The 27,217-nt window shown below is 43.5% G+C and overlaps 1 protein-coding gene across 2 annotated transcripts in view; it reads left to right on the top strand.

The window, feature by feature from the left end:
- The window catches only part of UNKL (unk like zinc finger), a 78,138-nt gene that overhangs the window by 28,670 nt on the left and 22,251 nt on the right, over positions 1-27,217 (top strand). The window contains exons 3-9 of one of the 2 annotated variants that reach the window (XM_066576337.1): positions 426-602; positions 2,601-2,731; positions 9,365-9,500; positions 9,901-10,018; positions 10,918-11,002; positions 11,104-11,270; positions 13,466-13,651. In XM_066576337.1, coding sequence (XP_066432434.1) covers positions 426-602; positions 2,601-2,731; positions 9,365-9,500; positions 9,901-10,018; positions 10,918-11,002; positions 11,104-11,270; positions 13,466-13,651 — 1,000 coding nt within the window. The remainder of the gene's footprint in view (positions 1-425; positions 603-2,600; positions 2,732-9,364; positions 9,501-9,900; positions 10,019-10,917; positions 11,003-11,103; positions 11,271-13,465; positions 13,652-27,217) is intronic. The other variant, XM_066576338.1, reaches the window with a different exon arrangement.

Genomic DNA, 27,217 nt, shown 5'->3' with positions numbered 1-27,217 from the left:
TTTCCAATATGTAGCGCTGTGAAGGTTTTTTTTTTTCTATCCCTTATTTGCATGCCTTTTTCCCAGGAAGTATTGCATGGTCTATATAAGACCTCTCACGCCAACTCTCCACAAGTAGCAGCTTTACTCCCCCAGACCCATGTATCGAGTGGACAGGGCTACTTATGAGCGGTTCCAGCTTTTCTACTAACCATTCAGCAACTCGTCTGTAAGTCTCAGTATGAAAATTCCTAAATGTACTAGAAAATCTGCTGCAGCTGTATTTGTGCCGACGACTCCTGCTGTGACACTCCTCTCATCATCACTGACTAGAAGAAACATATCCGGCCTGCGTACCACCTCTGGGCCACAATTATTTCTTACTTTTAAAGGAATTATAACAATTAGTTTAAACGTATTTTTTTTCTCCTTCTTTTGTATTTTAGTTGTCCATATTTGCATAGGACAACAGGCGACACCGAAAGAAAGTATCATCTACGTTATTACAAGACCGGTACTTGTATTCACGAAACAGATGCTCGAGGGCATTGTGTGAAGAATGGACCTCATTGTGCCTTTGCCCATGGTCCTCATGACCTTAGACCTCCTGTCTATGATATAAGGTAACACACTGCTTTTATGTGTACTTTATGGCTCCTGGCCAGTTTGCTGTTGTGTTTCATATGGACTTGTGATCTGATTGCGTACAATTGGGAAAGGAGAGAACTGTCAGACCCCGAAATACATTATATCGATGGCCAATAATGCCAAGACAACCTGTTACGATGCAGCTGCTGGGACCATCGGCTAATGGTGCAGGTCTCGTTCCAGTGAGCGTTTCCCCCCCCCCCCCCCCCCCCCCTGCAGTGGGCGCTATTGGGGAAATGTAGAATTACATGGCAGCCACTCAGATGATTGGCTGTTCATTTAATGCAAGATCGGCACAGGGTACTCCCTGCTGTAAAGTAACAAAGCTCTTTTCTTCCACCAGCTATTGTCTCCTCCCTGACGTCCTCTTTCACTTAATCGGCTTCAAACAAACTGCTGCAGCCTATGACAGTTCTGAGTGTTATTGGCTGCAGCAGCGGGTTTACTGGATCTCACAGGCAGCCTGTAAACAAACAAAACGAAGACCCGGAGCCGGCAGGGAAGGACAAGGGGGGAGTATCAGATGCCATGTTGTTTTACAGCATGGGGGAACCCCGTGAAATGCCTTTTATATAACTTGGACAACCCCTTTTAAGTGCATTTGCGGAATGACTAGCAAGGAATCGTAAAAAGTAAAGGCCAAAGAAACCGCTCATTACTTAAGATCGTACTGTATATGCCAGCAAAAGAAAACCTATACAATGTTGAAGGCAACAGAAACAAACCTGCTCCATGGCTAGGTACATACACCATTCATGTATAGTGTAGACCTATATCCACCTACGGGCTATGTCAGACCTTTCCTGTCTGCTGGTCTCTCTTGTTGGCTGGTCTCTCTTGTTGGCATATATGAACTTGGAGTTATTTGAAGTCTATTTTGTATTTACTTTTTACAATTTCTTGCTAGTTGTACCTTAGTAGCACTTAAAGTGGTTTTCTGAGTTATTTCTTTTTTATGGTTTTGAGTCCCACGTGTCCAAAACTGTAGAAGAAATCTACTTACTCTGTCACCAGACTGCCACTTCAGTGGTCTGCCGCCTTGGCATCTGACAGGTGACTTCACCCAGCCAGAAGGTCAAGGTGACGTCCCATAAACCTGTCACGTGGTCTTCTGATGTAGAGACCCCGAAGCAGGTTTACGGGACGTCGCTGAGGACGTCTCTGCTGGCCTCCCATTTGCTGCAGCAGTCTTGGGGGTAAACCTCACTGCCATCAATGATTTTTCCTTGGAAAACCTCTTTAAGAGGAACCATTCAACTGATTCATGCCGTCTGAGCCAGAGCAGCATCAAAGCAGAACAGATATACCCATTGCCCCATGTATGTGATATTGTGTGACGCTGCAGTGTTTTAGAATGATTAATACTTGGGGTAATGAACCCAGTGACAGGTTCCCTTTAAGCTTATTTCTGGCTTGCACAGAGTGACTCTCCATTCTGACTCGTAAAGGGAGCTCTTACCCCTATGATGTCAATATGCCTTTATAGGCCATAGGAGCTTCCTTCCTAGGACAATCCCTTTAATGCATGTAGCCGATTTACACCACCAAATTATTTGTAACTATTCATTAGTTTCCAAGTGACTAACAGAATCGGTGGCATCATCACCCCTTACACCCTACAGCCGCAGCGTAATCGGTAGAGTATTTCACTTTGCTGTTACTGTAAATTCTAAAGGGTTTTTTGTCTAGAGAACCTGGACAGAAAAATCCCAGCGTACATGCCTCGTGCGACCATACTGTAATTGGTCTGTGTGACTGAAGGGGAAGATCAACCATCAAACTGTCAGATCCTAAACACATGGGGTTGTTAAATGTCTGTGGTTGTATCCATGTTTATCTTGTATGAGGGCGCACACCATAAAGAATGCCGTTCCTCTTACAACACTGTAGGTCTCGGCCTGCTTGTTACTTTTATTACGGGTGCACTGGATAATGACCAAAAGTTATTTCCAAAAGTTATTTCTGTGACCCAGGGAAATCCAAGCACAGGAAGCCTTACAGAATGGGCAACTTGGGAGCGAAGGAATTCCTGACCTGCAGCCAGGAGTCTTAGCCAGCCAGGCAATGATAGAGAAAATTCTAGGAGAGGATCCTAGGTGGCAAGGTAAGCCCACAAGCGTCTTAAGGAGCCATAAAGTAATTCCTTACATTAGTTTAAGGGTATTTTTCTTACACTTAGTGAAATGCTGCGGACTTTCTGCAGTGATTTCCTCATCAGAAACCATTAGTCCGGATTTTGGTGTGGCACCGCAGCTGAGTTCTCCAGTGCTGTTCAGTTGGAGTCAGTCACGTTGTGGTGGAGACGGTAGAAATGCACCAACTTCAATATTATGTGTATATATGTATAGAAATTATAGGAATTCAGGAAAAAAATGTTGACATCTTCTAGAAATATATGTTTAATTCATTGAAATGAAGCTATTTCTGGGACATTTCAAAACTTGCATATTTTCTTTCATAGGCATTTATGAAACAGATTCTAAATTTTATTATAGCACTAATATTAGTTTGTCACCAATGGTGCTGGTTTTGTCACTGCTTTTCCTCTGCCGACCATCCACAGCATTTCAACTACATGTAAACCTATTGACAAGCAGCCATATATGAATGTGCTGATCTTTTTGACTACAGGTTGGTCAAAGGTTGTGAATGTTCTGATTGGTATCAGGTTGGTTCTGCTTCTGTGAACCTATTTAAAGGGGGTTTCCTAACGGGACAATCCCTTTCCGTATGTGTGGATACCCTAGAATTTGACAAAGTGCCCATTAACCAGAATAGACATCTGTGCAACACTGTGTTGTCTGCATCCTACAGTCACTAAATCTTGTGGTTCAGCACCAGACCACATTCACAAACTAGTTAATTGTGACCTAAAAACATAACAGATCCCCGTAGTACATGATGATCAGCGTACATAGGAATAGCATTGATTCATCCGCTGCAGAAGTCTAGGCTGCAGCTTGTTACACTTGGAGACAGTCAATTCTGCAGACCCAGTCAGCTTGTAAGAGACTTTCAGGTGCTACATTGCAGTTTACACTTAAGAAAACGACACTTGATCAAACCAATTACCGTAGATTTCAGGAAGAATTAAAAGTCAACCCTTCCAGAAACTTATATTTCCGTATATAGCACTGTACTAAGCTACCCAAACTGCCACCTGGTGGTAAAGTTTGGAGGTGCAGTGCTTCTTATTTTTGCTCCTTAGATTACATCATTGATATTTTCTAACAAAATATATTAGAGGGGTATATAACTTTTTTTTTTCTTATTAAACATTTTACAGGATTAGCCATAGTCATCTGTCAAGTCTTTATGCCATATTGAATTAGTGTTTTTCTTTCTAAAGCGCTATAGACTCGGGGTAGATGTGGTTTACCTTATATTCTATATTAAGAACTGGGGAACACATATGCTGTTATGCTTAGTGTAGGTACTACGGGGTAGTGCATGACACATGAATTCAAGGATCAGATTTCTCAGTGTTAAAGTGTCACATGTTCTTCCGTTTTTTTGTTTTTGCGTTCTGTTGCATGTGTAAAATATAGTCCCTTCCCTCTTCATCCATAAATTTTGGGTTCTGTAGGCATCACTAAAGCTGTCCATAAGCAAAGGGTGAGGATGACTTTATATAGAAAGGCTCTTATTTGAATAGCTACAGTAAGCTGTTAGCGTACAAATGAGGCCAAATACATACGGGCGGATTTGCATTGCGGAATCCAGAATGGGCGTCCACCTCCGGATCTCGCAGCAAATATCGCCCATTGCATGCTATAGTAAAACACAGTTTCATCTACACGAGCGAAAATCTGTTGTGATTTTTCCACTCGTGGAGGAGAAATTGCAGCATGCTGCGATTCTGTGCGGACTCTGCATGGACGGCTTCCATTGAAGTCAATGGAAGCCGTCCGTGCCGCGGCCCTTCCACAATTATTGTAGAAAGGTCACGGGTTTCGCGTAATTGCCTAGTGATTGCACAGCATCATCTGTACTGTGCATGTGCGCCGGCCGGCACATCCGCAGCACAGAGGAGAAGAAATATGGACAGGTATGCCAGGGGTCATGGCCGCTGCCGCATCCCACATGCGGAATCCGACCCGGCCGCTTGCATTCAGCCTTACTGTGTGCTTTTATACGGAGATGATTATTCAACCTCGTCGGTTGTTGAAGCACACGCCGCCCTGCAGAGTTGTTGGCTGGTTGTTTAAAGATAAACTATTGCCTGCTTACATTAGATATAATTAATCAACCTGCGACTGTTTTTGTACGTGAGCTAAAATGAAGTGATTAGCGAAGAATTCTCGCTCATCGTCTTGCTGGTGGCTGTGTTTACACGGAACAGCCATCTCTTGCGTTCACTCCTTCGAGTGACTATCATAATGATGGTTGTTTCGTGTAAAACAATCCTAAATAATTCCGCAAAAAAAGTTCTATTGCTATCTCAGGATCAGTACTCCTCTGGGTTTCTTGTCTGAGGAAGACTGGAACGGAAGGGTCTCTGGTATTGTGCCTGAACACCTTCTTTAGCTGATGGTGTTGGGCCAATAGCTATTCTTCACTACTCCCTCATGAACATACACAAGGTTGGCCAAACCAAGTATGCATGGCCTCAGTGGGGAGAAGGGAAAAGGCTATAGTGACCCCTCGTCTACAGTGGTGTAGTGACACAAGACTGCATCATCCAGTTATTACATGCCACAGGGCCATTGGACAAGGTTGTTGCATGACATTACATTGCTCTGGGCGCAGTATCACTAAGGCCCAGTCTGCACTGGAAGGAGGGAAATGGGCAATGGAACGCAGGAAGAATTTTGGTCTTGGATATGTTACCAAGCTGCTTATACATTTGATAAATTTCAAAAATGTCCAGATCCTGGACAATTTCTGTACTACTGCTCGTCTTGGTAATTAACACTTTCTTGTCCGTATCATTGGGGGACACTGCTTTGACCGTGGGTATAGCAAAAGCCAGTAAGAGGTGGACACTAAGCAGAAAAAGTGGTAGCCCCTCCCACTAGCTATATCACCCCTGCAGGCACCAAGCTAACCAGTTTTTAGCTTATTGTCCATGGCAGGCAGACCTCTTTATCGCCAGTCTTTAAGTGTGGATTCAGGGAATACAGGGAGGCAGGACTCAGCCTGTTACCTTGCCGAGGAGGGCGAACAGAACAGAGTGAACCATTCTGTTGTCGGCCCAGACCTCAGAAGAAAAGGGGGCACGTCCAAGCATTAACTCAAACATGGCCCACCAGCCATAGACCACCCTCCTTTCTTCCACCCAGAGTGCTCCACTCTTCACTAAAGTCAGGCGAGCGCCAGGGGGAACCACTGCTGGAATTATAGAGCACACTGCCGGTGGACGCCTGGGTTTATTGTGATGGGTGAGTATTTTTGCCCCAGGATCACTAGGGTAAGAATCCTGGATTTGGTGTGATTCCATGTCTTCCTGTCCGTACTGCTTTCATCCCCATTAGTAGGCGTAGGCAGACTGAATCGTGGTGGTGGGCGTGTACAGTGTCCCAGCTGCAGAGACCAATCGATCCTGCCTCTCTCAGGGCGCTGCTGGCCGCTTCTATGATACCTTTCGCGGGAATATGCCTGCCCCGCCTCCTTTTAGTACAGGTGCACGACCACAGTCTCCGGTGCTGCACCGCGGGCATGTCCGGGAAGCTGGCTTCATCAGTGCAGTGAGCTGGGATTTGTAGTTCCATACTGGAAGTCTTGAAACAACCAGGATCCACACAGATTCTAGCAATTTTGTCACTTCACAGAACCGCTCCGGTTTAGGTAAGCTCTGCCTGGTGGCTAGCTACCCTGCTTGTTTACCCCTCCTGCAGTGCTGTGGGACAATATCATCGCTTGTGCCACCGGTGGAAGAAGTTCCCACCTGCCACAGAACAGATCCAGACGTGCAAGAGCCACAGGGAGGAAAAGATTTGTCTTTTGTTCCTTTTGCCACTATAGTCCCTAGGACGGTAAAAAGGCATCGCAGGATCAAAAGCAAAGTCCTTCCTTTAAACCGAGACCCTGCTGGCGCCTACATCCACAGCCCTCAGTCATCCTCCACTAAATTTTTCACATAATGGACTGCCCCCACCTGATTATTTATTTTTTCCCAGAGTGTGTGGACAACTCTTCCTGTTCAGGGAAGCCTGGCTCGCCCATGCCTCAGACGGCAGGGTTCGGGTGGTTGTCTCTTCGGGCTACATCATAGAATTTTTTGCCCATCATCCCATCTTGCTTCTTCAGCTCAAAGATTTCGAGGTGTTTCCCAAGGAGCAGAGCCTTAGTTTGAGCAATTCACAATCTATCTTCTTAAGCCGCCCTTTCCCGGTTTCTATTCTAACCTCTTTGTAGTACCCAAGAAGGATGGGTTGGTCAGACCCATTCTGGGTCTAAAGAACCTGAATCGGTATGTGAAAGTCAGACATTTCCACATGGAGATCTGTTACTGCATTCATGGAGCAGAGCTGTTTTCTTACATCCATGGACATCACGGATGCCTACTTTCATATCACAATCTGTCAAGTGCACCAGAGTTTTCTCTGCTTTGCTGTCCGGTCCAGTTGTTATCAAATCATGGCTCTTCAATTGGGCCTGGCAATGGTCCCCGTCCTCCCCAAGTATTTACAAAGGTTCTAGCAGCAGAGATAGCCATCCTTGCCAAGGGGATAGTAGCCATCGCCTATCTCCATGATATCTTGATAAAGGCTCTAACCCCTGCTGCCATCCTGGAAAGTCTTAAAATTGCTCTGAACACTCCAGGTTTGGATGGATCATCAACCATCCCAAGTCTTTCCTCTCACCCTGGCTGGATTATTGAGGCTTCTTTTTTGAGTTGGCTCAAGCCCATGTACTAATGCCACCAGCGAAGCTGCTTCACCTGCAGAAGCAGATATGTTCTCTACAAACTCAGAACTCTGTGTCTATTCTCCACCACATGAGTGCTTGGGCTGACTGATTTGAGGAAATTCTATTTTGCCAACTTCATGCGCTGCTTCTCCAGTGGTTCATCACCTTGAAGTGGGACAAATTCACAGATTTAGTAGATCATAAGATCCGAGTACCTCAGCAAACACAGCGCTCACTTCGTTGGTGGTTGGACTACCTATGAGTTAATTTGGGCTCTTTTGTTTCTAATCCTCCGATGGCAGGTGCTCTCCAGGGATGCCAGTCTCTCTGGCTGGAGGGGTGGGGGTACTCTGTAGAATTTCACGTTGCAGGGCCATAGAAGAAATCCACACTGTCGATAAATGTGTTGAAACTCCAGGCCATTTTCCTGTTGCTTCATTACTTTACACTCCAGCTGGTCATTCACCCAGTTCGGCAAAAATCTTAGCTTGGACCAAGGATCACCTTCCAGTACTCTTAGTGGTTCACATACCAGGAGTAAAAAACTAGCTAGCTGACTATCTCAGCAGGGAGAAGGTCTACCAGGGAGAATGGGAGCTGCAAGTCTTTTGGGCAATATGTCAAAGGTGGGGACATCCGGACATCGACCTGATGGTGTCCAGAATCAGTCGCAAGCCACCAACCTTTGTGGCCGGGTCTCACGACCCTCAGGCTCGAGTAGTGGATGCATTTGTAATCCCAAGGATAGGCTTTCAGTTCCCGTATGTCTTTTTTTCCCCTCTTCCTACTAATCTCTCGTCTTCTCAAGAAGATGGAGTGTGTCCCAATGATCCTCATAGCCACAGATTGGCTCTGTTGGGAGTTGCATGCGGATCTCGTTGACCTAGTTTTTAACTCTCAGTGGTGCCTGCCTCTTAGAAAATATCTCCTCTCACGGGAAGCCCTCTTCCATCCGAGTTTGTTTGCGCTTGATTTAATGGCGTGGCGGTCTTAATAGCCTGTAACTTCCACCCTGTGTGTTTTTACTTATCCCACCTCCTGTCCTTTCTACAAGAGGGTCTGAATATGGGCTTGAGCCTTAGCTCTCTGAAGGGTTGAGTATCCGCACTATCGATACTATTTCAACGGCCACTAGCCTCAAAGTCAGCTGTCCTTGCCTTTTTCTAAGGAGTTACTCAGGTCGCCCCTCCATAGCATTCTCCTGTAACACCTTGGGACATTATTCTTGTACTGGACCAAACACAGTCCCATCCCTTCAAGCCCTTAAGTGAAGTTCCAGTGCTTTCTTTTGACTTACAAGCTAGCCCTCCTGGTAGCGGTCACCTCCATCCGCCATGTTTCAGAATTCGCAGCCTTGTCGGCCAAACCTCTGTTCACCAATTTTCCTCAGGACAAGGTGGGGTACTACGTCCTGTCTCCTCCTTTCTATCTAAGGTGGTTTCTGCGTTCCGCCTTAATGAGGACATCGTCCTGCCTTTCTTCTGGCCAGACGCAGTTCATCTGAAAGAACCTACCTTTCACAAACTTGATTTAGTGTGAGCCTGGCGGACCTATCTATCTTAAACGGCCACTTTCAGAAGCTCTGATTCCCTACTCGTAATCCCGGATGGCCCAAGGCATAGCTTTGCAGTCGTCGTTTGTTTGCATACAAGCTAGTTAGCTTCTCCCACTAGCTACATATTTATCCCCACAGGCACCAAGCTAATGTTTTTTTTTGTTTTTTTTTGATGGTGTCTGCCTCCTAGTGGCAGTAGCTATAACCACAGTCAAATCTGTGTCCCTCTGTGAATGAGGCGAGAAAGATACTTTACGTTAATATAGTACTGATCGAATAACGGACTTCATAAAATATACTTTTTTGTTTTTTTCTTTTTTCTCTCCACAGATACAAACTTTGTATTAGCCAGCTATAAAACAGAGCAGTGTACTAAACCACCCAGACTCTGTCGCCAAGGATATGCCTGCCCTCACTACCACAACAGCAGAGATAGGAGACGCAACCCAAGGAAATTCAAATACAGGTGCCTACATCATAAGTTGTGTGCATAGTTTTGGATTATGTATAATATACGGGGATGTATTTGATACTGTGAGTACTCAATGCAGCACTATTTCACACCTTATGTTCTGGGGTCAAAGGGGTTGTTCTACTTCTAGATGTTTTGCTTCAGGAAGCGGAACACTCCATACATTGTGCAGTGGCCCAGGTTGGTACTGCAGGACTTAGCTTGCGCTACCAACCTGGGCCAATGCATAATATACAGACCTGTCTGCTTCCTGAAGCAGAACAACCCTTTTACATACAGAGTTACTCATGATTTGCAGTTTAGCCTTCGGCTTTACCGTGATTCACATGTGGATTTACCATAGTCTGACCTAAAGCTTCAGGTTTCTTTATTCCTTAAAGTTGTTCTCTTTCAGATCCACACCATGCCCCAGCGTGAAACATGGGGATGAGTGGGGAGAGCCTTCAAAGTGTGAAAGTGGGGACAGTTGCCAGTATTGCCATTCCCGCACTGAGCAACAGTTCCATCCAGAGGTGAGAAGCTCTTGCTGTGGCCTCTGTCATTGCTAACTTGCAATTTTGAAAATAAGTGTTTACAAGAATTAAGAAGCTTCACAAACTTTTTTTTTTAAAGTTTTTTTTCGTGATCGTTTTGACAGAAACTTTAAAGGGGTTGTACCTACTTATAAAGGGAACCCTTCGGATCCTGAGAACGGGGGTCTTGAAGGTCCCTCCATAAATGAAGTTGCGGTGAAGCATGCGCGCTGCTCCTCTAGCCATATCAATGGGACTGCTCACAATGGCTGAGTTCAAGCGCTCAGCTATTTCCGTCAGTCCCACTTGAAATAATATTTGTACAGTTCCAACATATTCCGCATACATGGAAAGGCAGCATTTATACTCAACCGCTGCTCCATTTACGCAAGGGCCTTCGGGATTTACGAGGGTCCTAACCATCGGGTCTCCATAGATCAGAAATTATGTTCTATCCCGTGGATAGCAGATAACTTTAAAAGTTGTTACACCTTTAAGTGCTTTTTTTTGAGTTTCAATAGTTTGACTTCTGCAGCTTCTATGTATTGCAGTATATAATCAGTTGCAGAAGGTCTCCAGCCTCTTTCTCTTCTGAAGGATTCTCTAAGCTGGTTTATAACCAAATTTAAAGTTTTTAAGTTTGATCATAAAGTAGCTTAAAGACTTGGCGAACAAATTAGCGGTGATGTCACTTGATTAAACGAGAAGTGGCTTCTCTTAAAGGACCCCTCGTCCATGTTTTATCAATTAGCTGCAACTATTTTTAAGACACCGAAGACCTTTCCGAACTTTTTTGTTTCGGGAACACGGTGGGGCTTTGTTTTCGGAAATGTTAAGTGTCAGTAACTCTAAGAAGCCATTGTTTGATATAATTGACTTTATCTTGTCTTCCCCCTTAGATCTACAAATCTACAAAGTGCAATGATGTGAGGCAAACTGGGTATTGCCCAAGAGGACCCTTTTGTGCATTTGCACATGTCGAACGTAAGTAACGGATTCAGACTTCATGTATGTGATGGAGACTGTATGTTGTGTATATTCTATCACCAGAGGTTGTGATTTAACCGGTTACCTTTTACTTGTAGGAATTCCCTCTGCCGAAGAGACTATGAATGTCATGATGCAATCAAGCTGTCATCTAAAACAAGCTTCGTCTCTCTATTCTCCAGACAGTATAGGCCTTTCTAGTGACTGGAACACTACTCTGAGCTCTACTAATAGTCTCCAGAACCACAGTGAACAAACCACAAATGTAAGTCTCAATGACATGCAGTTTTCTTGTAAAAGTTCTAAATGGATTTATTTTCCGACTTTGTGGCTTTCCACAATGTACAATGACATACATTTTAGTTTAATAGGTGATGTAGTGGTTGTGCCAGGTGATTCTTCACTATGGAAGTTTTGCTGGAGTAATATGGCAGTCAAAGTGACTTTTAAAAACTTTTTTTTTTTTGGTTCTAATGTAAGCTCGTGTGTCCTCTTTCTCTCTCAGCAGCCTCCTGAGATTTCCCGCTTGGGATGACATCATTTATTTATTTATTTTTCTTGGGGATCTTCCAAATAAACTATTTTATTCCTTTCGTGTTTTCAGGATCTGCTGATGGCTTTGACCTTTTTAAACCTGCAATATGCTGTCCCTTCCTAATTTGTCTATATTAATCTAATCCGCCTTCTACCGAAACCATAAAAGTCAAAATGTCAATTTTCAAGAAAAATTCAGGCATTTACAGCCACTTCTAATGTTGGGCGAGTGACTATTTAGATTAGAACTGTTTTCTTTACTTTCAATTAATGGCTGAGCCGCTTTGTTCTGCTACACATGGGGTTGACCTTTATTGGGGCAAATATAAATTTTTAAAAGGGGGGGGGGGGGTTGTTCAAAATATCAATGCTTATGATGAAGGCGGAAAAATGGCCCTCACGCCTCAATTTATACTTGGCTTGTTAACTTTCTGAATGTAGCACATCCCAAGTATTATAGTAGGTTGATTAAGAGTTCTTTCAACTTGCCCTCCCATACATGTGGAGTCAACAGAGAGAGGAGAATAAGCTACTCTTAGACACTCCTGGCAGCAGCTTCTTTCCTGTGGGAACAAGGGATTGGACATGTTGAAATCCGACATGCCTGATCCTTCTTTCCCTTGACATCATCTGTGAGAAGGAACCCTGCTTGGAGATCATGGTCTATAAAACTACAACTCCAGCATGCTGGCTGTCAGAGCATGCTTCGAATTGGAGTTTTGCAACAGTTGTAAAGCTCTTTGGTTGGAGATCCCTGATCAGAATGGTGCCTATTTTCTGCTAAAGGTGCTGCACAATTGCAAAGAGCTGCAATACCAAGATACAGCTTGTATAGCGATAAATTAAATAAAAGGAATATTTATTAAAAGGGCGTTGCCATCTTGACCAAACCTGGCCGAATTGAGAACACCATTGATTACAAGGTTGCCGGTATGACAGTGCTCAATTGAGCTATGCAGTTTTTGTAACTCCCATAGAAGTCAATGGGAGTTGCACAAATTGTGTAGCACAGTGAGCTATGTTTTTTTCCGCAGATGAAGAAAATGGTGTAGCTCACTGTGCTGTTAACTTCTGTGGGAGTTGCACAAACAGCGTAGTGCAGGGTGCTCCGTTATTTCAATCCTCTCGAAAACCCCATCCGGGGTGGTCGGGCCCCTAAGTCAGTATAGGTGTTAGTCCCAAAGGTGGGACCAAGGTCTATCAGACATTGATAGCATATCTTCTTGATATGTCATGAAATTCTTCTGTCCACGGGCGTTGCGCTATCCCGTGGCGGATCTCCGCTGCCTGGGAACAGAAGTCGGCAGACGGATCTCCGCTGGTCAGCCTATTTGATAGGCTGACCGTGGAGAATCGCAGCAAATCGCAGCATGCTGCGATTTGCCGGCCGCGAGCAGAGAATCGCAATGATTCTCCGCTCGTGGACAGGGGGGGAAACGCTCTCCATAGCAACGCTATGAAGAGCTTCCACTGCGTTCCCCGCGGCCGGATTATCGTTGTGGGGAATGCAATGAAAACCCGCCCGTGGACAGGTAGCCTTATATCGGAATATCCCTTTAAGTCATAATATTAGGGGTTTTATTATCACACTATATTATGCTCTCCAACTATACTTTTTAATATTCTCATCCCATTTTTGCTTACGGACGTCCTCTTACAATGCAGGTCCAGGCAGATATGTTTGCTATGTATAATGTTGTGAATGGAGCTGATACTTCTTCCTCTGGTGCTAATAATTCTGTGTGTTAAATGATGTATGTATTGTACGTTACACTTGCTGAAATAAGTGACTAAGGAACCACATAGAGCGGATAGGGCAGTAGGCTGGCACAGTGTTTATTAGGGATTTTTATTCAATGTACGGTGAGACAAAACCCTCAGGCACATCCATTATTTGTTTTCTGTATTCATATTCTTCCTCTACAGATTTCATGCTGTAGTAGTCCAACAGTTGCCTCCAGCTCAGGGAGCAGTAGCTCCTTCTCGCCTGTTGGATCCATAGGCAGGCCAAAATCATTAGCAAATGGTTTGTGTTGTGAATCTACCAGTCCAGGTGTCTCTTCACCAGGCTCTACCTATCCGAGAGCGCCAGGTTATGAGCGAGAAGACCAGGTATGTGTCTAACTGGGATTGTTTTTTTTGTTTTTTTTTTCTTCCTTCCTCACAGCTTGGAGTATACATGCTTTAAATGCTCTCCACAAAATGTGGTCTTCAAAAATAAAGGTTTTGTTTTTGATTTATATAAAGGAATAATAATTTTTTGTAAAGTAAGACCTTCAATTTTTTTTCGCCTTCTTCTAACATGTCCCATCCACCTTGCTTCTGGTTTAAAAAAATTAATTAATTTAAAGAAAAAATAAATTTTTGTATATATATTATATTTGTAATTTTGTTTCAGGGGTTAATGCTCTGGTTTTTAAAAAAAATTGTGAGGAAAAATGTCTACTTTGTTAATAAAAAAAATGGACAGTTCTGCGATGAACTGGTAACATTTCATCAATTTAAAAAGGTATTGGTTTAATTTTTCATTCTTAACCAATATTAAAGGGAATCTGTCAGCTCGAGGATGCAGTCTACACTGCAGGCAGCAGGTTGTAAAGGGGGAAGAGCTGGGTAGATTGATATACAGTTTTGTGAGAAAAGATTTAGTATAAATTGCTTTTCCACTTGCCTCTCTGCTCATTCTGGGTTTAGAGGTCCAGTGGGCGGTCCTATTGGTGATTGACAGCTAGCTGTATGACTGTCCATCACTGATGGAACTGCCTACTGGACCTCTAAGTTCAGAATGAGCAGAGATGAACACTGGATATACAAAGTCTATCCGACAAAGATGAATCAGTTTAGATTTATTTCCCCTACAATGTGACCCGTTATCTCTAGAATTCCATTGGGAAACCAATTAAAATCTGGGTGGGAAAATGAAAATAACACAACTAAAATAATGTGGTTGTATAAGTGTCACACCCTCTTCTATTTGGGGATGGGGTTGGGTTCAGAATTAACCAATCACATGTAATCTCATGATAAATAGTAGTCAGCACTCCGCTGCCATTATTTACAGGGATTCTGCTTTACACCATATAAAGTTCGGCTCTTCTAGGAGGATTTTCCTGGCATTTTCTTAGTTGCAGTTTTTTAGCAAATTCCATAAAGATCTTACAGCACATCAAAGGGATCTGATTGTTGGAAGGTATCAGTCAGGAGAAGGGGACCAAAATATTTTCAAGGCATTACATATACCATGGAACACAGTGAAGATGGTCATCAAGAAGTGGATTCTATTTGGCACAGTGACATTACCAAGAACTGGACGTCCCTCAAAAATTGATGAGAAGAAAATTGGCCTGAGAGGCTGCCAAGAGGCCCACAGCAACATTAAAGGAGCTGCAGGAGTTTCTGTCAAGTACTGGTTGTGTAGTTCATGTGACAACCATCTCCTGTATTCTTCATATGACCTGGCTGTGGAAAAACATCTAAGCCCGGCTGTGTTTTACCAAAACCTACATCAAGTCTACCCAAAGTATGTGCAAAACATGTTCTGGTCTGATGAGACCAAGGCTGAACTCTTTAGCAATAATGGCAAAAGATATATTTGGTGTAAAGCCAACACTGCACATCCCCAAGAGCACACCATACCCGCAGTGAAGATTGGTGTTGGCAGCATTATACTTTGGGGTTGCCTTTCTGCTGCTGGTACTGGGGCTTTAGTAAAGGTGGATGGAATTATGAACACTTCCAAAATCAGTCCATCTTGGCACAAAACGTTCAGGCCTCTGCTAAAAAGATAAAGAGGAATTTCATCATTTTGCACAACAATGACCTAAGGCATACCTCAAAATGAAGAAAAGTATGGCTTTGCCAGAAGATTGAAGTTTTAAAATGGCCCAGACGTGAATCCCATTGAAGATCTGCTGGAGTGACCTGAAGAGGGCACTACACACGAGATGGCCTTGCAATCTGACAGATTTGGAGCACTTTTGTAAGGAAGAGTGGGCAAAGATTGCCAAGCCAAGATGCACCATGCTGATAGACACTTACCCAAATAGACTAAATGCTGTCATAAAGTCAAATGGTACATCAACAAAGTATTAGTTTTAGGGGGTGCATATTTATGCAACTACATTATTTTATTTTTTTCCAACCTAGAAGATTTTGGTTTGTTTTTCAATGGGATTGTACAGATAGCGGGTCACAACGAAGGTGGAAGTAAAATCTAAAATGATTCATCATTCTCAGATTTTTTTAACATGTTTGGTAAACCTTTTATAGCTATTTGTATAAAATACAAGTTTATACTGAATCTCTTCCCATAAAACTAGATATCAATCCTGCTGTATAACCTGTTGCGACAACATGTTCAAGCTGACAGATTCCCTTTAATTACCTATTTTGTCTTCTGGCAGTGTATTACAGAGCGCCTGCAGCTTCTTTGGAAAACAATGGGGAAGCCCTCAGCTAGCTTATACATGGATAACCGGAATCAATGTTTCTAGTAGCGATGAAAATGATTTAGATCTACTGTAAAATTCATCCCATCATCAAACACACTTTACAGGTGGCACATTATAAGGCATTCCAGTCTATCGGACTGCTGGAGAGAAGGAAATTACAAAAAAAATTGCTTTGAAAGTTAACCCTTTCCAATCCAATTTGTATCCTGGTTTTCCCAAGGGGCTTACTCTTTTTCTGCAGTTATACAACAGTGCTATCTGCTGGCTAAAGCCGGTACTGCATAAGGTGATACATTGGATAGACTCCGACAGCAGAGAGCCTGGCAATATACAGTAAGAGAACCCCGACGGACGTCTTCCAACATCAGAGCTCTACAGTCTTAAAGGGGTTGTCCCGCGCCGAAACGGGGGTTTTTTTTTTTTTCAAACACTCCCCCCCGTTCGGCGCGAGACAACCCTGATGCAGGGGTTAAAAAAAGAACACCAGAGAGTGCTTACCTGAATCCCCGCGCTCCGGTGACTTCTTACTTACCTGCTGAAGATGGCAGCCGGGATCTTCACCCTCGGTGGACCGCAGGGCTTCTGTGCGGTCCATTGCCGATTCCAGCCTCCTGATTGGCTGGAATCGGCACGTGACGGGGCGGAGCTACAAGGAGCCGGCATCCAGCACGAGCGGCCCCATTGAGGAAAGAAGAAGACCCGGACTGCGCAAGCGTGGCTAATTTGGCCATTAGACGGCGAAAATTAGTCGGCTCCATGGAAACGAGGACACTAGCAACGGAACAGGTAAGTGAATAACTTCTTATAACTTCTGTATGGCTCATAATTAATGCACAATGTACATTACAAAGTGCATTAATATGGCCATACAGAAGTGTATAGACCCACTTGCTGCCGCGGGACAACCCCTTTAAATCATAATGTCTTTAGAGGTCAGACAGTGGATTGGAAAGGGTTAAGTGCTCATGCAGGAAGGCTTATCAAGATTAAAAAGCTTCCCTTTTTAAAAACTACTTAAAACTTGATTTTGAGAGGCACAATTTTAACTACAGTTGACTTTTTTTTTTTTTTCTTTTTAACCCCTGCCCCCTGAACTTGCATTAGGGCTCTATTAACATCTCCATTTTACTTTTATTCCAATCCTCTAATGCAGATTTCTTTGTTTTCGGCCATAAAAATTTAATTCTGTATGCAGTATTATTTATCCATGAAAAGGATAGATATGTTGGTGGAAATCAATGGGCTCTAATATAGGTCAGTGGGTCCCCTTCGATACCACTAGTGTCTATCATGAAATGATCTGGTAGAACATTGGTTATAAACTTTTCAGGAAGGGCTTTCTCAATTTTGACACTTCTTGCATATCCAGGAAATACACCTTTTTGGGGTGTGTTCACACATAAGAGAAATGGTGTGGATTTTCTGCAGCGGAAAATTCCCACTTAGATCCACATCAACTGCATCACAATCCAAAACATTGGAGCAGATTTAGCCGATGTTTTTCAAGTAGATCCGCGTTAGGATCCCAACCTATGGTACAGGTTTTGATGCTGATTTGGTTGTGGATTTTCTGCATCTGAAAATCCGCACCATCACCTTTTTATGTGTGAACGAATCCTAAAAGTGCGTTCACATGTAGGTGATTTGGTGCAGATCTTGTCATAGATTTTGGTGCGGAACGGTACCAGCTTTCACCCCTTCAATTGAATTTAAGTTGGAGGGATGAAATCTACAGATCTGCAGCAAATCTGCTATGTGTGAATGTACTCTTAGTGTCTGATATGTGGGGAACTTGCACTGCCTCACAGAGAAAATGCCACACCAAGAAGATTTGGTCACAGCATTATGCAATTTTCAGAGTATGTTCAGACAGACAAGTTTTGAAAGTTAATGCAGTTTCGGGACAACTGCGTGATCTGTGAGTGTTATGATACAGTTCAGGGTTGGAGTCTCTTGTTTGTAACCGGTGCGAATCGGGAGCGTGGTCAGGGAAAGCCAGAGGTCTGTACACGGATAAGTATCCGTTTACGAGCAGGCGAATAGTGTATTCAGGGAATCCAGAAGTCAGTACACAGGTAGGTATCGGTTCACAGTACAGAGGAGCAGATGGGTAGTGTAGTCAGGGAAGCCAGAGGTCAGTACACAGGTAGGTATGTCAGGGAAATTTCTTGCGTACAGCACCAATCAGGCCCACCCCACTTGCCCCGCTGCCGGCGGTAAAGAAGAGACACCACACGGAGGTCTGGTATAGCTCCTCACACGGGGACATGACTGCGCACTTTATTACAGATTACATGGGATCTTATACCCTTTGGTCTCATCACTAGGAATGGGTGATGGGCTCATTGGGTCAAATTCACAGCATAACCATATATGGGAAGTCCGGATTTCCGGCTGAGGCACTGAAAGTTATATACGTAGTTGAACAGTCGTTATCTTGATACGGCGCCTCTGGGAAAACAGCCAAGCACGCGGCCTTCGTTCGATTCTTCTTTGCTGTGTTTAAAATACATTTTGTCTTCGCCTTGCAAGGCCTTTGGAATATCTGATATAAGGCGAAGTATTACGTTTTTCATAGAGTTAGTACATATGAGAATAAAGTTAGTATACATATAAAAAGAAAGGCACATAACTATATCTATATAAATGTATATATTCCAGTGTTTTCTTTTCTACCTACAAGGATATATATATATTTCCTTCTCAGGTATGTCAGGTAGCTGTATTGGAGGAGCGGCTGGTGAGAGAGCTTGACTACTGGCTGGGAGCACAATAATCATGCACTGAGGGAGGGACAAGTTTAGAGTGTTTAATCAGTGTGGGTGGAGCTAAATATCAGCTGGGTTGCAGGAGCAAGAAACTGGGCAAGGTTAGGTAAGGGAGCTGTCCAGTAGGCTTGATAGACCACTAGGGAGATGCATCGCCTGGAGCATGGTTCTAACCCGGACAGGAAAAAGACAGTCTGTGAAGCTAACTTTTGAGACCTTGTCACACCTACGGAAACAGCTTTGTCTTTTTCTCTTTCTGGATGAAGATTGAGGAGTGAAGATTTCTCTAAGATATTGCCAAGAGCCATTTCATCACGTTTATGAGTTTACTGAAGGCTTCATCACGGGGCTACATACAACTTGGTTGGTCTTTCTATCATCATGCTGCAGAAACTGTGGGTTCAGATTTGGAGATGGTGATCGATGGAATAAAATGTGCATCATCCTAGTGAGACTGGAGCCCTGAGATGAACCTCCCAACGCACAGATTGAAGCATTCAACGTTGTGCGGTTAGCAGCTCTGCAGTCCACAGCCTGTGACATACTACGGCAGGTACAGACCGATTTGGGTGAACCAATATTTGTAACAACCGGTTCGTGTAGATTGGCATTGTCAGGTCTGCAGTTAAGCCGGTTGTTGTGAAGACTGACCCTCACTGTGCCATCATCTGTAAATGATTGCAGTAGTGTCTTTTCAGAGCGACCTGGTATGACGAATGGCACATTGTGGTGTCCAGCAATGAACCGAGATTGTCCCATTTTGGGTCACCACAGAGCTTGTCAACGTGGGGTCATGGTTTGGGGTACGCATCAGGGGCACATTGATGGCACACAGTTATATCTTCAGGTCATACCAGCAGGATAACGTGCGCCCATGAATAACAGCAGGTAAGCTTTGCCAGGTGATTCCTTGGGTAGAACCATCCCCAGATCTCTCTCCAATTGAGAACCTGTTGGACACAATTGGATGTCCAGTGAATGCTCCCCCACCGCCTTGTGATGATGAACTCAAATGGCCAGTACTACTGCAAGCCAGTATTGCTCCGCTCATTGAATTGATGCCATATTGTGTTAACGACTATATCACCCAACACTGTGGCCCCACTTCTCATCCCGTTTATTGCGCCACAGGAGACGTGTAATAGTTCTACATTAAAGTCTGTTAAAACGGAGTTCTCTCATTTCAAGCATTTCTTCATGGTGCTGCATTTTCTCTTCAAGGTAGTTTATTTACCTCTCATTACTCCCTAAAAACCAACCGAAACACTATGAAAATTTATACCTGGGTTCCAGGACCTCCGATATCTCAGCTTACCCCAGCTGGATCAGTGTCTGTGAAGTGAGCTCTACACTGTAGGTCAATGTTTGACTTGTAGTTTTACATTAAACCTGATGGGGGGGCTACAATATTGCCAGTAATGGCTAGGGATTTGTTCGCATTTTGTTTGTCTTTTACATTCTTGTGTGCTGGGAAAGCTTCCAATGTATATGTGGAACGTATCCAAAGGCTGGATTCACTCAGCACATGCTTATTAAGGATGAGCGAGCATACTCGCTAAGGCACTACTCGTCCGAGTAATGTGCCTTAGACGAGTATCTCCCCGCTCGTCCTTAAAGATTCGGGGACCGCTGCGGAGCGGGGAGCTGCGGGGGAGAGCGGGGAGGAGTGGAGGGGAGATCTCTCTCTCCCTCTCTCCCGCCCGCTCTCCCCTGCTCCCCGCCGCGACTCACCTGTCAGCCGCAGCGGTCCCCGAATCTTTAAGGACGAGCAGGGAGATACTCGTCTAAGGCACATTACTCGGACGAGTAGTGCCTTAGCGAGTATACTCGCTCATCCTTAATGCTTATTAATATATTTATTCTGTTTTCCCCATTGTATATAAAATTGCTCTTTCCTACACACTTAGCCACTGCAAAAAAGAATGTACCTCCCTGTATACTCACTTTTTAACATAGGGGTCTACGGGTCGCTGCTTTTGCTACAAACTTTAGGAGTCTTTCCTGGCATATATGCTGAACGTAAAGGGAAATTGAAATCTGAAAAGTGCTCATCTAGGCTGTCGGCGTCTGAGTGTCTGTCACCATTTTTTTTTTTTCTGTTGAATTGTCAGATTTGATAAAGGCAGTTAGTATGGTATATAGCTTATTTTGAATGTCCGCCCTTGAATACCAATTTTTCTTTGTTTTTAAACGAAAACCAGTTGAATATTCTGTGGGTAACTTCTTAATATATCTTTATAAAAGCAGGAGATTTTTTTTTAATGTAGAGCTCCAAATTATGTGAAGTCATATTTTAAAAACAAAAATCTATGAAGTTATATTTTGAATGCAATTACCCCTTAATTTCTACTCCTTTATACATGCTTAAGCATAATGTACATAGAACATAGAGTTGCCCTACCCAAGCATTACAATTAATCATAACTAGATTTGCGCAAATCATAATCTCCCCCATTCCACCCCTACCCCTCCCACAAATATAAAAATTAGACCTATACAAAAAGGAAAAAAAAACCCCTTAAAGGCCCTTTTACACGCAACAATAATTGCTCAAAATTGGTTCAAACAGACAAGAATGAGCGATATCATTACATGTAAATGCGGGTATCATGCACTTTTTGTTTGAACAATGATTCTAAGGTTACTTAAGCAAGCACATTTATCTCTCAGTAGACCACAGGCTGTTTTCTCCACGGCATGTTTACACTAGTTGGGAGAGAACAATGCAATCTTCCAGTGGCCAAGGAGAACAATGCAGCTTTTTGCACAGCTGGGAGTGTGTTTAAACACAGGCTGTGCTTTTGCCAACAACTCCTGCAAGCCCTTTTTCATGCAAATATGATCAAGTGTTAATGACCATTTAACACTTGATGCAAATAGTTTGCTAAATCTCTTAGTCCTTTGAAAGATTATCTTTGTGTGTGTACAAGGGCCTTAACTCTCGTCCACCTTCTCACCTCTCTCCCTCACCTCTTCCAAATCCCATCAATTGTTCTAGAATACCTCAATGCTAACAGCACTCGATATAAACTATCCATTATAATCAGACCAATTTCCTTTAAAATTTCTTAAACTTGTTCAAACAGTTTATTTTTTCAAGACAAAAAGAGAAAAACTCCTCAGCGCTCACACCAATATAATGCATATAGGTATAGATGAAAGAGGATGGAACTTACTCGGTGGAGGCGCCTATAGCCCAGGCGCCTCCCAATCCAGGATTAGCTTATCGCACGGAGATGAAAGCCAGCGGTAGCGGAGGTATTTTCACAACTTTTAATATGTGCAATCAAGGTATACACAACGCGTTTCGGCCTGGAGGCCTTTTTCAAGTGACACTTGAAAAAGGCCTCCAGGCCGAAACGCGTTGTGTATACCTTGATTGCACATATTAAAAGTTGTGAAAATACCTCCGCTACCGCTGGCTTTCATCTCCGTGCGATAAACTAATCCTGGATTGGGAGGCGCCTGGGCTATAGGCGCCTCCACCGAGTAAGTTCCATCCTCTTTCATCTATACCTATATGCATTATATTGGTGTGAGCGCTGAGGAGTTTTTCTCTTTGTCTTGTTACTTCATTGTCTCCTTCACTCTGTGAATGGCGTTTCCTCCGGCTGCCGTCTCATCAGTGATATGAGATCTCTTTGGAGCACCTTTAAATCTCTGGCTCTATCTGAGAAGATTGACCTTCAACCATAGAAATATCCCGCAGGATTACCATAGCGTTGACATCCCCGCAGTGAGCGCTCTTCTATACATATCCTTTAGTTTATTTTTTCATATATCCCCTTTTACAAAGGCAGAACCTCTTATCTTTGCAACACAATCTCCTACTGTCAGGGGGCAGGCTGCATCCAATAGGCCGCAATCTGCTTCTGTGCCTGATACAGTGCTGCCTGACTTCCCAAAAGAGTATGCCCATCAAGAATACCCAGAACTATATACAAGTTCTGGAATTAAGATCAATATTGGCAATTTTTAAAAAAAAATTATTTATAGTAACCTATTCCAAAATTCATGCCCTTTTACACAATCTCAGATCATATGTATTAAATCTGCACCATCCATATAATATTTTGGATAGTCTGAATTTAAATGGGTTTTCTCAGGGAGATTATTATTGACTATACAGTAGTTGATCGGCCGTGGCCTGTCGCTTGGGACCCTGAGCCATCAGCAGACTGTGTGTCCGTTGATAGCGCCACAATTACACAGAGGTCGGAGTGGAAGCAGCGGAACTGCTTGTAACTGCAGGCACTGCTCACGTTGATTTCAATGAGAGACCTGCCTGCAGTTACAAACGCCGGCCACTACACAGAGGTTGGGCAGAGTCTTCAGCTTCCTCCGCTCCAACCTCTGTGTAATTGTGCACCCACTAATGGCGCTGCAGTCAGCTGATCGGTCGGGGTTCCGAGCGACTGACTCCAGCTGATCAACTTTTGATGATGACCTATCCTGTGGATAGGTTTTCAATAGTATTCTCCCTGGAAATCCCCTTTAATCTAATACCCATGTTAAACAACTTTTAATGGCGTAGGATAAATTATGCACTAAACACAATTGAGATACTCATTGACTATCGGATGGAGATTCAAATCAAACAAATTTTGAATCGTCTGGCAACTATTTTTATGCCGGCTAAGAACCAGCGTTAAACGACCGGTGAAGGAACCGGGCCCGGCTGTCCGTGTTTATATGTAACACTATTTGCTCACTTTCAGCTGTTTGAACAAACTTTGAGCGCTAATCGTTGCGTGTAAAAGAGCCATAACTCGAGCACATAGAATGAAAAGAATGTACCAATAAAGAATGGTTAAGCAAGTGTATCTCATGTGAAGTGTGGTTTCTAATAGACAAACAATAGCTGGTTGAAATTGTTAAATAAATGGAAAAACGGCATATCTTTTAGTTTTGTCCCCTAGATCCCGCATGTTCCACAAGACTAGATCAACCTTTTGAACCGCGGTAAATGCTATTCAAGGTCTATGTTTTCACACATAATTTAAAACGCTGACTGCATTGCATGGTAGAGGAGAAAAAAGAGAAAACCTCCCACTACACCCAACCCAGTACACACATACCCATATCCCCAGGGCTGTTATCACCTAAGCGTAGTGATAATAGTCTTGGTACCTTGCTGTGATATGGAGATTTCTTTTATTAACTGAGGGGCAGTACTCATAAACTGCCCTTCTATATAAGAAATTGTCTGGTTTCAGGCGGTCAAATACTCAACTAATAATCCACTAATAAAAGGAGTACTTATTACTGTTTTATAGAAGTATTGTCCGTGTTTATGTATCCAGGAGGCAGCATCCCCAGAATTATCAAAGAAACATGTCTCCTCCTGCATTTAAGTTTAGTATCAGCCTGCCAGATACAAAATGGCATAAGGCAGCTGTATATCCCATAACCTTCTATTAACATCTTAAAACTGCATCGCGACTCACGTCCCAGACCTCTCACTAGCCAAGCCAGGATCACACTGATGAGGGGTAAACACCCTGAAACAGCTGTCTGTGTTTGCATTCTGGCGTGGTTTAAATTCCCAATCATTGTTCCATAAGACCTGTGTAAAGGGTAGGACATTAATTTGCAGGAACGCTGCCATTCAATAGGTGGCGCTGCAGAGGCATTGTTCCATCTTCTTTATCCGCATATATTTCCCAGAGGAGCATGCATGGCCTTATAAATTTCTCACTCGCCTTCTAGGTGCTCTCCTTAAGGAGTGATTATATCCCTCCCGACCCACATCACAGGCCTCTCACTAGCCAAGCCAGAATCCTATTGCACACTGATAGGGGCTTAAATCCCCGAACCAGCTGTCTGGGAATTGAAACCAAGCCAGAATCCATAAACAGACAGCTCGTTCGGGGATTTTACCCCTTATTAGCTTTCCATGCATTTTGCAATCACCCCACTCAATATGCTATATTGCCTTCAATGTTGCATAGGCAGCCTCATGGTGCAAAGTATTCCCAGTAGTCTTCACAGATGCCTGGGCCGCAGCAACATCGTAACTCCTCGCAACTAGCCTCTACTATCACTGCTTCTCTGCTCCCCTATAACGGGATCTGTGGTGCAGCACGTCAGCCAGAACAGTAGATCTAAAACCACAGAATCAGAGAGAAAAGTTAGGAAGCTAGTATAACGCGTGGAAGCTCTCCTGGTGTTTCTCCACAGGCCAGAAACACTATCTTTTCTCCTTAGGGAAAGCACCTAGATGGTGAGTGAGGAGATTCAAAGGGCCATCTATTCTCCTCCTGGGTAAAAAACAAATAAGGCCACACACCCCAAATTATCTCCATAGACCGGGGGGAAATTCATTAAAGGAGATGTCCCGAGGCAGCAAGTGGGGTTATACACTTCTGTATGGCCATAATAATGCACTTTGTAATGTACATTGTGCATTAATTATGAGCCATACAGAAGTTATAAAAAGTTTTATACTTACCTGCTCCGTTGCTGGCGTCCTCGTCTCCATGGTGCCGACTAATTTTCGCCCTCCGATGGCCAAATTAGCCGCGCTTGCGCAGTCCGGGTCTTCTCCTCTTCTCTATGGGGCTCCGTGTAGCTCTGTGTAGCTCCGCCCCGTCACGTGCCGATTCCAGCCAATCAGGAGGCTGGAATCGGCAATGGACCGCACAGAAGCCCTGCGGTCCATGAAGACAGAGGATCCCGGCGGCCATCTTCAGCAGGTGAGTATGAAGACGCCGGACCGCCGGGATTCAGGTAAGCGCTGTGCGGGTGGTTTTTTTAACCCCTGCATCGGGGTTGTCTCGCGCCGAACGGGGGGGGGGTTTAAAAAAAAAAAAACCCGTTTCGGCGCGGGACATCTCCTTTAAGATCGGCATTTTAAACGTTGGTCTTAATATTTTTTTTCCCCACTGTACAATGTGCTTAATCTATGAAGAGGCGCAAACCTCTTCTTATATTAGGCACATCTTGGTATCTCCATGCTCCTACACAGAAATGTATGCTTGGTCTGACCTGATGTACATTTCATAAATGTGGCTTACAGTGACGCAAATTGCCAAAAGCTGCAAAATTGTTGTGCACCTTTTTTACATCAGAAACTAGTCTAAAATGTTTTGTAAATGCCTCCCCATAGTTTTAGAACCTAATATTCTGGCTACCTGTCGTCACCACTAGAGGGAGCTTTACTGCTGCTGTTTTACTTATTTTTAGTTCAATGGAGAACCATGCAGCACATTTCTTTTAGGGTTAGTTACAGGGGAGGCAAAGAAAAGTTTCCTTTGGGGGAAATGCAGTATATAGTTAAATTTTAATCAAAATACAGCAATTCTTACTGAAAAGTTGTATGGAAACTTCTTTGCCTGCACTATAGATGACAGTGTAGCTGGTGAAGAAGGGAGCTCCATATGCCACTAGCTGGGGATGGATTTCCCTAGCAACACTTCTCCTAGCTGCATACCTGAATAAAAGCTTAGCTTTTTTGTTCCTTCTAAAAAGCACAGAATAGGTTGATTAAACAAATTGCAAAAATGCTTATCACCTATTCTGTACATTTAAAAAAAAAAAAATGAAGTTACCTTTACAATTTCATGTCCTATTAAGCCATGTTAACCCTTTCCAATCCAATTTGTATCGTGGTTTTCCTAGGGGGCTTACTCTTTTTCTGCCGTTATACAACAGCGCAATATGCTGGCTAAAGCCAGTACTGCATGAGGTGACACGTTGGATAGGCTGTGACAGCAGAGAGGCTGGCAATATACAGTAAGAGAACCCCGACAGACCTCTTCCAACATCGGAGCTGTACAGCCTTAAATCATAATGTCTTCAGAGGTCAGACAGTGGATTGGAAAGGGTTAAGGCAATATTGGGTCAGAAGCTCTGGTATTATCCATGCTCCAGAGCCGCACTCTACAATTGGAGAATCACGCTTTGATTCTAGATTAAAATCTTCTCTCTTTCTCTCTGTATTTTTAAGTAAACCTTCTGTATTATGTAATCGGTACAGTTCTTTATCTTGCTTTGAAGAACAAGTTCTGCGTTGAGCCAAAATAACTTTTTTGATTTTTCCTGATTTTATGATCCTATAACTCCAATTTGTTCCTGTGACTTGTGTAATGAAAACTCTGGGAACCGTTTCATCGTCCCATTAACCAATTGTCCAAACGTTTTGTACACAGAGCACTTATCTTTCAGTTGGCAGCTTCATGTCCTCCCCGTCAGAGTTGTATCTCCCTATTCTCGTTCTATTGGATCATTAATTCTCCGATCATTCTCTTGTGTGTTTTGTAGTTACTCTATATGATTGGTGACTGTTACTCAACATATTTCTATACACCAGTTTTTGTAATAAGGGGTTGTCCCGTTATGTATGCACTTTTCAAAATAGAGCAAAATGACTTAAAACAATGAAATAAATGACACTTGCCTGTCCTCTGCCTGAGTGATCCAGTGCTGCAGCCCCATGATACCTGCCAATCGCTGTTGAC

The sequence above is a fragment of the Eleutherodactylus coqui genome, chromosome 8 (genome assembly GCF_035609145.1).
Source record: "Eleutherodactylus coqui strain aEleCoq1 chromosome 8, aEleCoq1.hap1, whole genome shotgun sequence".
NCBI classification, from domain to species: Eukaryota; Metazoa; Chordata; class Amphibia; order Anura; family Eleutherodactylidae; genus Eleutherodactylus; species Eleutherodactylus coqui.
This window is presented reverse-complemented; position numbering and strand designations above follow the sequence as displayed.